The sequence below is a fragment of the Echinops telfairi genome, unplaced genomic scaffold (genome assembly GCF_000313985.2).
Source record: "Echinops telfairi isolate 266 unplaced genomic scaffold, ASM31398v2 ScPeMD7_7424;HRSCAF=8462, whole genome shotgun sequence".
Classification (NCBI taxonomy): domain Eukaryota; kingdom Metazoa; phylum Chordata; class Mammalia; order Afrosoricida; family Tenrecidae; genus Echinops; species Echinops telfairi.
This window is the reverse complement of record NW_022111324.1, coordinates 41,713,814-41,730,501: the sequence shown is the minus strand read 5'-3', so window position 1 is coordinate 41,730,501 and position 16,688 is coordinate 41,713,814. Positions and strand designations below refer to the sequence as shown.

General features: G+C 35.2%; 1 protein-coding gene across 1 annotated transcript in view; it reads left to right on the top strand.

The window, feature by feature from the left end:
- DENND1B (DENN domain containing 1B) overlaps positions 1–16,688 on the top strand; it is a 224,582-nt gene that overhangs the window by 83,377 nt on the left and 124,517 nt on the right. Inside the window, exons 10-11 of the mRNA XM_045298174.1 lie at positions 9,161–9,261; positions 14,788–14,833. Of these exons, the coding sequence (XP_045154109.1) occupies positions 9,161–9,261; positions 14,788–14,833 (147 nt within the window). The remainder of the gene's footprint in view (positions 1–9,160; positions 9,262–14,787; positions 14,834–16,688) is intronic.

Sequence of the window (16,688 nt, the reverse complement as noted above, 5' to 3'; positions counted from 1 at the left end):
TTCTGCTACAGAATCACCTGACGAGAGTGTCAAAGGAAGCTCCTGGGTGTCATAGTTACTGTGGACAACAGGACAGAAACCGTGGAGAAGCCATGTGCACTACCGTAACCCTGTGCTGGCAAGCTCTCCCACTGCAAGACCAGGCCTGGAGAGTCACGGACCTGCAGAACCCCACCGAGGGGCATAAGCAACCAAATCCTCTCTTTTTTTTCACTATATGAAATTACTATTTCTCCAAACATTTCTTTCCAACAATCACCTGATTGGATAGTTTTATCCAAGTTTAGAGTACTTTATAATTATAATAACTTTGTAGGTTTTAGCGACCTCTTATTTTGCTTTTCTTGGCATAAACTTTTAAATGTGAATGTAAATTCAATATGTTTAAACAGATGGTTTTTTAATTTCTATTCACTTTAAAAAATACTGTATGGAATTGATCACATTTCCATCTGTAGCAGATTATTCTGTATGCGGTATTTATTTATAGTGATAAGTTTCTGAAGTAAGTATTGATTCAGTTAAAAAACAGGTGAAGTCTCTGTATTTTTGATTTACATGTAAACACATTGCTGGGGAGTATGTTTCTACCTCTCAGTGACTCATATCGATCTCTATTTGAAAGGAGTAGGGTTTGTACTTAAGTATGAGGCAGACTCTATCTATCTAGCTAAGCGGTATAGAGACTCAGAGAATAGGAGGAGCATTATAATTATTGCTGTGAAATCTTTACTTATGGTGTGTTAGTTAGAATTTTAATATTTCTCATTGGAGTCATCATACTAGATGGATTGTGTATTTAGGAATCTGATACAACGTGCTCTCTATTTGTAAAAGTTCTTCTAGTATGTATGTGGTGGGAAGACCTTCAAAATTTTTATTAAAAAATTGGTTTTAAAAATCACGAAATTTTGAAACCCTCACTTATTTCTACTTACTTTCTTAAAATACTTCTTAATTTAATTGATAGGCTGACTTCCTCTAATAAATACAAATTTAGCTTTAAGAACAAATCAGATTTTTGTCAAAAAAGTAGAGAACTATGGTTTGACTTCTAACTTAATGTATTTATTTATGGGGATGCATGTTAAGATGATAACTTGTAGAATTTTAATATATCATTCTTTGAACATTTTCCAAGGATTTTGCTCATTTGTTTTTTTCTGGAGTTGCAGATTGTGATGTTGGAGGAAGTTTTGTAAATTGGATTTCTGTCTTAGCACAGACCTCTAAATATTTTCTACAAAGGTCAACTGTCCTTGTTGATAGGGTTTTTTTCAACCCAAAGGTAGACTGAATGATAATTCATTATGCAATTAGTATTATGTTTTCAGTCAGCAGATATTACATAAGCAGTTTCATAAGGATGGGAAATTTGAATTGTCTCCAAAAGTTTAAAATAGTGGTTAAGGTGTTCTAGATTTGGCTGGCTTAGGTTCCTATCCTGGCTTTGCCACTTACTAGTTGTGTGATCTCTAAACCAAATAAACCAAACTCATTTCCATTGAATCTTTGCCAATTCATGGTGACCCTATAGGACCCTATAAACTCATAAAACTGCTCCTATGAGTTTACTGTACCGGAGTAGAAAGCCCATATTTCTCACTTAGAGTGACTGGTGGTTTCAAACTGCTCACCTTGGGGATTGCAGCCCAACACGTAACCACTATACCACTAGAACTACCTTGTGATCTATAAAATTGGAATAATTATACAATGCCTACTTGTTTTAAGGATGAAATATGAGTACTTTTAAATACTTAGAGAAGTACTTGGAATATGTTTGCTATTAATGCTGTTATTATCAATTCGATATCTGTCAGTTCCTACATTATGCCTGGTGTCTGGAGGTCAGAAGTCACAGGGAGCCTTGGTGGTGTAGTGGGTTACATGTTGGGCTGCTAACAGCAAGATCAGGAGTTTGAAACCACCAGGCTCTCTGAGCATGAAAGATGAGGCTTTCTGTTCTTGTGAGTAGTCACAGTCTCAGAAACCCACAGGGCGCACTTCTGCTCTGTCATGTAAGGTGGCTATGAGTTGGATTCAACCTGATGGCAGTGGGTTTTGTTGAATTTTTGAGACTTCCTGCTTATCAACTATCTCATTATTTGGCATTTTTACTTATCAGAAAAGTGGGTGACATTGGACAGAGTAAGACATGAAAAAATAATAGTAATTTATAAATTATCAAGGGTTCATGAGGGAGGGCAAAAAGTGAGGAGCTGATACCAAGGGCTCAAGAGAGTGATGATGGCAACAAATGTACCAATGTGCTTGACAAATGGATGTATGTATGGATTGTGATAAGAGTTGTATGAGCCCCCAATAAAGTGATTTTTAAAAATAGTGAAAAATCTGATAAATTTGTGCTTTGATGACATTTGGCCTTAAGGCGTGCCAAGATGGAAGGTGAGAATAGCTCTGGCTGTACTGGTTCAGATCTGTGTCAATTTGGCTGGGCTATGTTTCTCAGCGGTCTGGCAGTTATATAATGACGTAATTTGGCAATTATGTAAGGATGTAGTTATTGTGCAGTTTTGTATAACATTTATTTTGAAACAACCATATCAATAAATGTGGAGTGAGTCTATAATGATTTTTATTTTATATTGATCATCACTTTTAGGCTGTATCAGTTCAATATTTCAAGTATGCATTATGATATTATGTTAATTAAAATATTTATATACCATTTCACAAAAAGATAAAGACCTTTTTTCTTATTTATTTGGGTGATTTAATTTTCTCTGAGAATTATCTTCCAGTCAATGTTTCCTTAATCAATTACTTATTACTCTTTGTTACTCCTTCAGTTTTCAGAGATATTTTCATGCAAGCATTAAACATCCTTCAATTATCCTCTTCTTTGCTTTCCTGAAAGGAGCTGTTTTGTAGAAGAACTAAACGAATATGAGAAAACTACATTTGGAGCCCCAGTCCTGTCACTTACCAGGCATACAATCTAGGGGAATCCTGACTTTCAAAGACTAGATGATATGTCATTTCTCTCTAGTTTTAAAGGTTCAATAGGGTATAAATGTTTCTTTCCTTATTTGGCTTGTTAAATTGATCTCATTTTTAGTGGTAGTTTACACAGAAGCCAAACATCTAAAATCAGTTTTTTGCCCAGGAATTAGTACAGTTTTCAAAAAGGTAAATAATAATGTATTGCGACGGCACTCTCTTCAGAGGTTTTATTTACCCAAAATAAAGTTTCTGAGTCTTTCTCATGGTCCGGAAGGCCCTCCTCTCTTGACTCTACTTGCTTTTCTGACTTCACGACCTATCTTTCTTCCACTTGCTCCACTTTAATCACAATTGCTCCTTGAAGAGTTTATTTCAAGAATTTTGAATGCTTTGCTTCATCAGCCTGGAGTGCTCTATCCCTGGACCTCTCTCTTCAGTTGGGCTATAGCCAGCTAAGCCTCTGGCATTGAGAGTATTTCAACTTAGAGCAGCCCTTAGAACAGAGTAGACCTGCTTCATAGGGTCCCAAAGCTATAGATCTTTATGAAAGCAGACTGCCTTATCTTTCTCCCATGTACCAGCTGATGGATTCAAACTGCCACCTTTTGGTGAGCAGTCCAACACTTAGCTCATTGTGCTATCAGGTCACCTTACCAAGTCAGCATTCTTCCTTAATCCACCTAGCTGCAATACCCCCTCCTTTAATCCCCATACCATACTTTCATACTCCAATAGATAGAATGTTTATTTTATTTGCTTATTATTCCCCCCCCCCACTAACTTGTAAGCTCACACACACGCACAAAAACAAAACAAAAAACTAGAGCCTCTTCTGTTCAGCGATGTATTATTGGTGACTACTAGGGATTTGTGATAACATGTAGTGAGCACTCAAAACTATTTTGTAGAATCAAAAAACTAAATTATTATGAAGCATTTATAGAGCTATTCTTTAGATATACTTTGAAGGTTGATATGAATTATAGTCCATTTAGAATGTTCTACTAACCACATCAATGGAAAAAGTTTCTAAACTTTTCTAAAGTTTTTAAACTAATAAGAATATAAAATATTAGAATTGATCTGACCTAAAATAAAGATTTTTATATCACTCAGAAATGATATTTAGAGGTACTCTAGCATGGGATTTTTACTTTAAGAGTTAAGAAACTGAGATCTGGTTATTTTAGTTAAGCACAAATACCAGAGATCATATAATTTCTTAGTGACCAAGTCCTAACGTTGTATGTTCAGTATACCAGGGGATTAAAAAAAAAAAACCTGAATTTTTTTTCAAAGCTGTGTATTTACATTTTTTTCCCAAAACAAACTTTTCACCTTCAAAGTACTCTCCCTTATATTAATACATTTGTCAAATCTGCAATTCCATTCTTGGAAACATTTTTCAAATGCATCTGTTTGGATAGCTGACAGCACCTCCCTCATTTTTTCTTCACTTCTTCTATGTTGCCAAATCGTTGTCCTTTCATTTTCCTCTTCATTCTTGGAAACAAAAAGAAGTTGCAAGGAAAGGTCAGGTGAGTTAGGTGCGTGGGGCAAGAGAGGCATGCTGTTTTTGCCAAAAACTGGCATACTGAGATGGCTGCATGAGCAGGTGCATTGTCATGGTGGCAAAACCAGTCCCCTGACAAATCAGGGATTTTAGTCACACACTCTTGGGCAATCTTTTCAGAACCTCTAAATAGAAAGCTTGATTAACGATCAGACCTGGTGAAACAAACTCCAAATGCACTGTGAGTCTACATTTTCTTCCATTCAGGAAGTTGATGGACATCTGCAACTAGGTTTGTTGTCAATCTACATTTCACCTTTCAGGGAATGAGAAAACCACTCATACACTTGAGTTTTTCCCATAGCTCTGTCCTTGTAAGCTGTGTCCAACATCATTACAGTTTCTGGGGCATTTTTCACGAGCAGGAAACAAAATTTCACAGCTGCATACTGTACTCTGAAATTGGAAATCACACAAAGCGAGGTTTGAGTGAAACTGTTTTTGTGAAAAAAATCACTATGACCAGAGAGAATCTTCCCAGGCAGTGCCTCAGGGTGCCCTAACTCAGAATGAGTTACTTGATGCTTGCCTTGCCAGGAGAGCTCCACCCTGAGGAGCTTTTCCTGTTTTTCGTTTTGTTTGTTTTTGTGGGGGGTGTGGGTTACCCCCACATATGAGGGTAAGTAAAAAAGTTTTGATACAAAATAATAGAAAAATTTATTACACAAAAATATAAAAATGTGAAGCTGTTGTCTTTTGGCATATCCTCCATAGAGGTCTATACACTATTGAAGGTGGTGTCACATTCTCTCTCACCCTCGTTTGGGAAGAATTCTCCACTCTAAAAGCCACATCTAAAAGGTAGTTTTGGTTTTTGGAGGGATTCAAACATTGTTCATTTTCAGTGCTCTTTAAGTGTTGGGGGGAAAAGTCTGATGGGACAAGATCCAGGCTGTAAGGTGGATGGCGTAAGGTTTCTCAATGAAATTCCAATGAGAAAACTCTTGCTACCCTTGAAGAAGGAGCAGATGCCTTGCTATTAAGGGTGCAAAAATCTTCAGTACAACTTTCTTGATCTTTTTCTACCAAATGCTACTATCATTTTGTCTTCAGACGTCTTTGTAATAATAAGTCCCTGTGTCCTTGGAGAAAATCTATAAGGATTACCCCCTATGAAGCCTCAAAATATGGTTTGAATAGCCTTCTGAGTTGACCTCTCTTGCCTTGAATTCATTGCTGAGGTTTTCCCTGTGGTTGTTATTGGCTGTCGAGTCTGTGCTGACTCGTCGTGGCCCTGTGCACAACACAGGGAGACCCTGGCTGGTTGTGTGCTGTCCTGGTAATTGTTGCTATGTCTGAGCCTTTGTAACAGCCATTGTGCCGATCCTTCTTGCCAAGAGTCTTCTTCTCTTTCGCTGCCCCTCTACCACACATGATGCCTTTACTGGTCTCCTGATAACCTGCCCAAAGTCTTTTCATCCTTGCCTCTAAGGAGCATTCTGGCTGTATTTCTTCCAAGAAAGAGTTTTTGGTTCTTTTGATGGTCCATGGTCATTTCAGTATTCTTCATCATCACCATAATTCAAATGTTTGAATTTAGGAAGGTAGGTTTTTTATTCCTAAAAGTGATTGATGTATATAAAAATTGTTGTTTAATGTGGAAGCAACATTCCCATAAGCTTATTTTGAAGCTTCAATGTTTTGGGAAGATGTCCACTTGAGTTTTATTAAAATTTTCATATTATTCCAGACCTCAAAATATTTTCCTTGATGACACTGAAAGTATTATTCTTGTGTGTGTGTATGTGTGTGGGTGTGTGTGTCTTTAAAGACACATGAGATTAAGTAAGGCAAATGTATTACTGAGAGAAATAGTCACAAGTATCCAGTGATCACAAATACATGTTTAAGTACCTTTTGTTATCAATAAACATGTGCATATATTAACTAAAACCCCCTAGTAGCATGTGTTTGGCATAATCTCTTACTTTTTTATTGTTATTTTAGAAAATGTATTGGTAAATATATATGATTTCCAAATAATTTCATTTTTTCCTCAATTGTATTTTTCTTTAATTACAACTTTACTTTCTCACTTTGAAAGAATGTCTATATATTAGTATTTTACCTATTTGATGTTAATTAGTATTTTACCTATTTGATGTTACATATTTATTGCATGCTGCTGGTGGATGAAAGGGTTTTCTGTGATGTGTTTCTGCCCCTTTTGGAAATCTCCACTTGCATGTGGGGTAGCCATAGAATCAATATTTGCAGAAACATACTGCTCATAGTAGTTTCCCCAAAATTTGCTACTCCTATTATGTTACATTTAGTAATTCTAGTTGCTTAGACCAGCAACCGGATTTCCGTATAGATCTTAGTGTGATGTTTACCTTTCCCTGTTAACCAACTCCAAGAAGTTGCCATGTCCTATGTAACTTTCTTTTCTCCCATTAGATTCTGAATAAGTCTACTAAGTGGTGACCTAGCAATGCCAAAAGGTGGCCATTACAGGATGTTTTTAAACTCTTTGTGTTCCTAGAAATTATCCTGTAAGAAAACACTTAAATTCACTAGATAACATTGTGATTTACTAACAGATAATCCATAACTTCAGATAAGGCTGACCACAGGGAGGGGTAGAGAATCTATATAAATAGCACTTACTAGAGGACCTTGGATACATGTGCCCAGTAAAATAAGTTACTCCTCGCTTTTAGAATGCTTTGTATTTTAGAAATCATCTTTAGGATGAATTCATTTATTATTATAATTTTCTTAACAGTAAAAAGGGAATACTTTCCTTAAAAAATATTTAGCTGTTTTGAAACTCATCTGTGTACAGCATCTTACTTATTTTGGAAATTTGGGTCAATTTGCAATGTTTCAAAGCTATAAAATGTCTTTTAGCCCACTAGGTACATATAATATAGTAAAGGAATATAGATTTGATGCCTTTTGAAGATGCCTAATTTGTGACTTGGGCTGTAGGATGTATGTGGAAGGAATCTTTACAGAATACCTATAGTTCTTCCAGATTTTGAAACAATGAATTAGATTAAACTTATTTTCATTTTCCTCAAGTATAAAACATAAATTCATTATCTATAATTGTTAAATGGAAACATTTGAATGCCTCCTAGTGGTATGCTATAAGCTCTCATTAAAGAATTAAAAAAATAACAAACTCACTGAATCGTACATATAACATATGTTGAAATATCTTTTTACACAAATAACTCATTATTTTTATTGAAAGGATACTGTAGGTATTATAAAAGCTCCTCAGTGCAAAGTGTCAATGCTCTTTAAGGATAGAATCTTAAATGGAATAAAAATACTTTATTTGCCATTCAATCTGATTAAAAATTGAACTTGAAATATATGGACACACACATACCCAGGTACACCTGACACACACATAACAGACAAAGGTGATTATATTTTAATGGTACATCTTATGCTTTTGGTTCAGGTCATATTGTTTTTTAATTTAAGGGAGGTATTATGCTTTTGGATAAATATTGCTATTAATAAAATTTAGATTGTTTGGTATGCACTTGTTATTTATACTCTGTAAAATTACCATGTATATTTAAAAATATTTTTATATAATAATGAAATAGATATAATGGTTTGTAGAAAACTTGCAACTCATTTTTCTGATAGATTAATAAATCTTTGAATCTAAATTCAAATAAAATTATTTAATTAGTAACTTTGAAATTCAGATTATATGCAAAGCAATAAAATGAACAAAAACGATGATCTAATTACTTTAATCATAAAATTATAAATATGATTTAAAATGAAAAAGAAGGCACATGGAACATATTCTGATGAAGGTCAATTGGAAAGAGATAAAAAGAGATATCCTTTTGTTAAGTGTTCAGAAATGTGTAATTAACTGCTTGCCACAATAAAACAACTAAAATGGCAATTACCTTTAAAATAGCAACAATGTAATCGCAGCTGCTGTGATATTAAGCTAGGAAACAAAATGCTAATCTGGAATGAAGAGTTTAAGTATGAAATTATGATATACTTGGCTTCCTGTAGTACAGTTGTCAAGCTTGGGCAGTTCGCTGGTCAATGGTGACATTCTATGTGTCGGTGAACAGAGTCTCTTGATACCATAACCCGCAGTTCACACATTACTGAAGCTCCAACTGTCGAACATTCAAGTCCCCTGGTAGTATGGCAGCTTCCAGACTCTCCTGACTGGCTCATGTTTCATTCTTTGGCAATTTGCCCTAATGATATCCCTCAGGAGCTTTCACCCTCTCTTCCTTTCCATATTTAATCATGGTATATTAATCTGAGTGATGCGCAAACTGTGCTCCACAAATTGTAATTTCCTGCAATTCCTTCTAAGATGCTCAGCTGATTCTTTTTTCATTTTCACTTGTATTTATGTGTGCAGCTTTGACGCCAAACTCTGGATTTTCAGAGAGTTATAATTGTATAAGCAGCTGCTTTTGCTCTCTGTGTATTTTGCACAGAGACCTTGAAGCATAAGACTTTCACATGCAGAATTGGTAGAGATAATGTGATGATTTGTGTCATTGAGTAAATTGTTTTACAGTGATCATTAATCTTTGATGTTTTGTGCATGCCTTTTTGTTTGGGGTGGGGTCAGTAGCTACTTAATTGTTGTTCTCCTTCTACAAATTTTAGTTAACTGCCTGTCTCCATGGATCAGCTGCTCTGCTTTATCCAATGTACTGGCAACATATATACATCCCCGTGCTGCCTCCACGTCTGCTGGACTATTGCTGGTAAGCTGGCTTTTGCCAGACTGCTTTCCATTGGGGTTCATGATGAGGAGGAAAATAAAACAGCTACTTATAGATCAGGCACTGGGATATTGGAAAGAGATCACAGAAACTTAACTTGGATAGTAGTCATAACAATTAAGAGGTGTCCCTATGAAGACAGAGCAATTCTTTTCAAAGGTAGCAAAACTATAAACTTGACACATTGAGAGTGGTTTAGGGTTGTGAGGTTTTTGTTTCTTTTATTAAAATCTTTTTACTGCAATTGTTGAGATAATGAAAGGTGTAAATGAAAGAAAATGCAATATTTAGTTTGTGGTTAAGGAAATGGTTAGAAAATGGTATCATTTAGATATCCCAGCTGTCAGAGGTTGTCTGGAGGGTCTGCCAAATATCAAATGGTCATTGTCAGGGCACCCTTTGCTTTGCCTATCCCGCAGGCACATTTCCCTAGACCTCTTCCCTCACATCCTGGAGAGCCACAGGCCTCGACTTGCCTGGGATGCAGAGAGACCTTGAGCTTCTGCTTTAAGTCAGAATCTCAGCTTTAAGCCACTTTGAAAAGCAATGCTGCAAAGATTTGGAGGGAATTCCGAAAAACTCCCTGGTTTTATAAACAGTGATCTCACCCAATCTGAATTCCACCAAGCCTCCAGGACTTCCCTCTTCTCTTGCCCTGGAAGAGTGTGGCTTAGATCATGTTGACGCTCCGAAACAGCAGCCCATGGGACCTTCCTCTGTTCTGTGAAGCAGAATGTTAATACATAGCCATCTTCTGTAGGCATAGCTAATCCTAAAGAAGTCGGATGCACACAACTCATGTATGTGTACACACAACACACACACACACACACACACACACACACACAAAGGAATATTTTTGCCCTTACTGTTTTTGTTTATATGGCAGCTAATTTTATTAAAAGCAAACCAAAAGTATTTGTGAATTAAGTTATTTATTTAACATGTTTCATGAAAATCCTATCAGTTAAAACATTTGAAGACTGAACTGATTTAAGTTCACACATAGTTTCAAGGTATTTAGGAATAGTCCTTTTCAAACTGAGTGATTGTATGGACAACACCTGTTTTGGTTACCTACTGATCATATCAATATATTGTGTGTTCAATGGCAGAGCCCTGATGATGCTGTGGGGTAGATGCTTAGTGGCCTTCTACAGCTGCTCTGCCTTTGGAGTAGGTGAAGGAGAACCAGTTTGGTAGGAGACTCTAGGAATGCAGTCTGTATCATCAAGGATCAGAAATACACAAGTCTAAGAGTGGAACTAGATCTATCAGTAGGCTCTTTTGGTATTCATGTTCAAGGTTTTCTTTGACCAACATGCCTAGATTATAGAGGACATTTGAAGGCAGGGATTGCAACTTATTCATGGTGATCTATGCCTTATGTATTTGTATATAATGCTCAATGAATTGATAAAAGGTTTTTATATAAGAATTTTAAAATACATGATTTCAGAAGGGGAGGTAGTAGTTCAAGAGCTAACAGTTCTAATTATGAGGCTTAGATTAATCTTTTATTATATATAATATTAGTATAGTGTTAGTGGTTTTCTATGAAAATGTTTTGACCGCTTAAGAAGTAGCACTTCTTTACACTATGCAGTTTTCTTTAAGGACACATTTAACACATTTTAATAATACTGTTATTTAGAAGCAATACAAGTAGTTGTTAGGTCTTCTGATAATTTTGATCCCTGCCACAGTTTTTTTTCTATATTTCCCACTAATGGAAAAAGCTTGCTCTATGTTTTAGTCTCTGGTATTTTCTCACTTGCTTCTGTGATTTTAAATAGGACATGCCCATGTCTATCACCTCCCTGGGCCAGACACTGGAGCACTGATACGAAACAAGAGTTATCTGAGATTTCCCAAATTTTGGCCACAGTGATAGGCTCAGCTTCTACCAGGGACATAGGAAATTGTTATAAAATTGCCTTTGAGAAAGAGCCCCGAAAGACTCCAGCTTATAGAAAAATTTTTGAGCTATACTGTTTCCAAAGGAATATAGTTAATCTTCTCTGCCTCTTTGAAATAGAATTATAATAATCTATGTGCAAGAAAGAGAAACATATGACAGATCATTCCTTTATTCTCGTGGTTTTTGAATAAAGAACTTTTTTATAATACACTCTAAAAATGTCATCAGAAACATTTGGTACAGGAGATGAACAGTCTTTACTAAGTGTTCAAGATTGAGACTTTCCAAAGCTTGAGTTAGTCTCCAGGTCCTGGAAATATTTTTGCTTTTGCATTCGTTATCTCTGGCGTGTTGGAGATTGCAGAGAGCCATAATGCCATCTTGTGACCATGAATGGATATCACATCTTTATCTATGAATAAAGAGTTGTTCTTTTATTGGCTCATTCAGTCATTCATTCAGCCATTCATTCATTCTTCTGTCAAACACTTAATGAACACATTATTTGCCAGAAAATTAGTATAGAATGAATGAGACTGTGTTCCTGCCCTTGAGGAGCTTACATTCATAGATAGGAAGGCACACACACACAGAAGGAGAAAAAAATATTATACGTTCTATAATAGGGGTATTCCAAATAACCAGGTCTGGGAGAACAGAGGAAGAAGTGACCTATGCTGCCTGGTTGGTGCAGGAAGGTTGTAAGAAAGAAATGACACCATTTGCTTTATTCCCTTAATGGACTAGTATAAGGGTACTTTAATTTGGAAAATCCATGATGTTGCCAGATACTCTTAACCGATCTGAGTCCATAAACCGGAGGCAATGTGGCTCTAACATCAGTAAACTTATCATTGTTCATTATTTGCCAGGGAATGGCTGAAGAATTCTTTTGACTTAAACCTTTTATCTGGCTCTTCTTCCTATGAAAGGAGTAGAATTAACTTCTAAAAGAATAGTTTTAAAAATAGAAAATTATGTCCTCTAGTTATTAACAACCCTAAGTTAATAGACTGCTGTTATAGTCAACCCCATGGGTGGTCTCTTTCTAAGAAAACCAAAAAAGAAAATAGAGACTATCATGCAGTAATTATTTTTGAGTGAAGATAAATTGCTACCAAAAAATAGAATCAGTCATAAGAGAGCCTGTTGTATCCCAACTCTGCAGAATCACTTCATTGACAGAAAGATCTGGGACACTTTTGCACATGGACGATAGCACATCTGTGTTGCCAAGGATCTCTTCCTGACTTATTAATGCAGTAATTTAATTAGGAAATTTCAGCTTGGGTTGCAAAATTACTTTCATGAGATTTGGCTGATTTCATATTAGGATGCACACAATCCAATTTTTGCGAACTATTCTGCAAAGCATCATAATTATTTTAGGAAATGATGCTCTAGATTAATAATGTGCACAGTCCTAGTGTGCTTATGTTTTGCCTCTTTTTAGGCATTTGTGAGGAAAAGAAAACAGAGTTAGCCAGTTATCCTGTAATAAAAAGTTTCAGATGCTTTACTATTAAGATATGCATCGGAACCCTTTATTGATAGTTTTCTAGTTAAACAATTAATATAAGTCAAAGATAAATAGCTCTCATAAATTAAAAAAATTGTATTAGGTCTATTTCCTAGGACCTCAACAGGTTCTTTACTACTTTGACTGTGGAGTTTGGAAGCTTTGACTTAACTGATAGACTGTAAGGTGGGCATCATGTTTTCCTTTTAGAAGGCTTTTAAATATTCTGATGAACACATTTTACTAAAATGTTCTTTGGGATATAAGATGCTATAGATTCTCTGCATTATAAATCTTGTGAGTAAAGCAACCTACCCTAGGGTGAATTAGCAGTCAGCATAGTGGCTTTAATAAATGTACATTATTTTGAATGTGAGGAAGGTTTGACATATTTAAGTTATTGGGAGTTGCTTATTTTGTGACAGTTGCCTGAATCCAGTCATGGGAGATTAGAATAGAAAACATGTGTCTAATACTCTTCAATAGAGTGCCCTAAGGAGGGGCCTGTGGGGATCGTGGTTACATAATGTGCTACTAACCTCATGGCCAGCAGTTCAAAACTGCCAGCCACCAAAAGATGAGGCTTTCTATTTCCAAACAGAGTGACGGTTTCGAAAACCCACAGAAGTAGTCCTACCCTGTTCTTTAGTGAGGGTCCTTAGGAGTTGGAAGGGACTGACTCAATGTCAGGTTTATAGTGTAAAAAAAAAACCCCAGGGCTGAGAACTCGAGCCCACTACCAGCCTTCTTTTATTTAGGTAAAAGTGGAACAGTTTATACTTGTTCCTCCTATTTCCTTTTGAAGGCAGAGACATCTTTTTGGTCTTAATAATATCAGGGCCTACATAAGTAGTTCTTAATTTTCAGTCAAATACCAGACCAATTCCTGATAGTCTGTTGTACTAAGCAACTACCAAAAAGGAAAGAAAGAAGGTACAAAACCACAAAAGATAGGACAGCTGGGAATTAGAACACGAAAAATCTAGAAAGTACAGGTGAAAAAGAACTCAAAAAAGGACTCTTCAGCAGTTCTTTATTACTACTTCCTTTCACATAGGTTAGTGTTTTCCAAACCAAACCAAACCTGCTGCTATGGAGCCCATCCCGATGGCCCCGAGGGCCCCCAGGCTGTGACTCGGGCTGACTGCCCCATCCTGCTATCACAGAGTGTCTGGTGGGTTGGCACAGTGGGCCTTTCGATTAGCAGCTGATCACTTAGTCACTGTTCCACCAGTGTCCCTAAAGCAAAGGTTTATCCATCTTTAAAGAAGTATGGAACAATTTGAGGTTATTTTGAAAACTTTGAAGTCTGTTGAGATCCACTACAGAAGCAAATTAGATATAGAAGTATGGACTGGTGTAGTCTGATGATGACAGTGATGTTTGGAAAATTATTCAGATCTTTCGAGAAAAATAGGTATATTTCTGTTGACAAGAGATTTATGTTCAGTTTAGCACAAACGCTTCTATAAAAGATTTATGTTCTCTTTTCAAACAGGCATGTATAGACATACATTTCCTGCACAGACATCTGTTGACTTCTAGTTAACTATCATTTTGATGTTGAAAAATCAAAAGTTGAATAATTTCCCCTTTATATTTCATGAGAAATGTTTCCCCAAATATGGTAACTCTGATTTCATGTGCTACAAGCACGGTTTACTGTTTATATTCTCTGATAGAGTAGAAGTTCCATAAGGGCAAGTTGTACTCAATTCCTTTAAATTAAGTAAGAAAAATACACCCCAAAAAGGATATATTTACCATGAGGTATATGGAAAAGATTCAACTCAGATTATTATGGCCTAGACCTGATAGTTAAATAAAAAACTCTTTTAAGCATTACAACTGTTGATTTAAAAGATGATCTAAATTTTTTGTGTGTAACCCAATCATAATTTAAATATATCAAAATCCCTTAAAATTAATATATGTTGAATAATTTTAACGATCTATAATGCATTATGCTAGAACTATGCATTTAACTTATAAGCATTCTGAAATACTTAAGTTGATGTTTAAGTTTCAATGAATTACATGAATATATACATATATATTTTTAATTTAGTGCCCCAATGCCATACCTGATTGGAATACACTCCAGCCTCATAGAGGTGAGTATCTTTAACATGAGTGAGAAAGAAATTAACTCATAACAAAGATAGTTAGTTTTTTATTTGGAAGGAAAGCACATGGAAATAGTATGAAGTAGTAACTAGTTTCATTTATAGTATACTTACATGGTTATTTTCAAAAATGTAATATTGAAATAATTTCATTTAAAGAAGAACTAAATGATAGTCTTTAATAATTTGAGGTCCATGACAATCGGTAGTATTTGGTATCTGGTAAGTATTTAAACACTAATAGATAAGTCTGTGATGAACTTCTTTATTTTTGGTAACCTAGGATCATTTACATTTCTTTTTCATACCTGTGCTTTGAAAATCAAAATTCAGATGATTAAGAATCACAATGGGAAATAGTTTTATTTTGCAAGCTTCCTTGTGATCAGCTTGCTTTTTTAAGACCTGGTTTTAATATACTAATCATGAACTGCTTAATTAGAATATAGCTTTTTAAAATTGAGGTTTTAACTCTTAATCCTTTTAAAGGATTACTGGTATTGTCACCATCTCATTCAAAATTATTTTTGTCACATGAGTCATCATTATAGTGAAACACCCTGACCATTTATTATTAGTTAGACTTCTAAGATCTGAATCTTAACGCAAGCAACAAAAGGCTTGGATCAAAATATAACACTTTGGTCAATTGTGTGTCATTCTGCTAGTGGATTCCAGTTTCATTGGGATTAATTTGTTCCTGAGTTGGTCATGCATATTATCATTAACTCAATTTTTGAGCAACAATTTTACATTAATAGCTAATTTTCACTTAGATAAACATGTTTATATTTTAAAATTATTAACAATAAGAAAATAGTTTCCTATATTGCTTATCTTTGTCACTATTTATGACATAAGTCCTCATTTTAAATAATTAAGAAAATCCCGAGGACCATGTGGAGCTGGCCATCTTCCCATTTGCTTATGCAAGGCCTGCTCTGTGGAATTCTACATGCCCTCTAGCCAGCTTCAGCCTCTCTTGTTTTATTTTTTTTTTAGCTTTGGAGCATTTTTCAGTTTTGCAGAATATTTGGGCAGAATTTTTTGTTTGTTTTGCTATTAAGAAAGGACAGATCTTAATGAATTCCTTTAGTAGGTTTATTTTTAATTGCTGAAATCTGAGTTGGATAACAATTTTGATTCCTTATATTTTGTTCAGTTTTAGAAACTTTATCCTTATGTGTCAAGGAAATTGCAGTGGAAGTAAAAATTTCCTGAAGGAAAAGAGAAATGAGAATATGTTAAACATTGGAGAATGTCTCCTTGGGGTTTTATTCATCAGTAAATTGAATTCATGCAAAATCCAACCATAGTTGGTGGTGATGGTTTCAGAACAAGACTCCTCAAATTTGATACTGATATTAGAAAATATATACACAAAAAGGCTTTAAAAATTCGTGAAAATATTACATTTAAAAAATGCTATTTCCAACGAACTCTTTGAAGCCCCCTCCTGTATATCCCTCCTTATTTTGTTTAAAAGCTCATTTTATTTCTGTACTATATTTATCTATATGTAGGGATAAGAAGCATATGGAGTTGGTTGTAACACTGACTTGGTTTTGTTTTTACATCATGATTCTACATCAACTTTAAAAACAAATAATTTGGCTTTACTATGGAAAGTATATAGTAGTAATACTATAAAGTATATAGGAAGCATATAATACTATAGGAATATTAGTTGTGGGTTTTGGAAGCTGTAGAGAAAATCATTATAGAGAAAGTCATTTATGGGGCAAATCAAAGTGTTGTCTTTGAAAGAAGTCTACTCTATATAACTTTAAATTAGCTCCTGTCCTTTAAGTAAGAATGTTTGCAGCCATGATTAGATTGATTG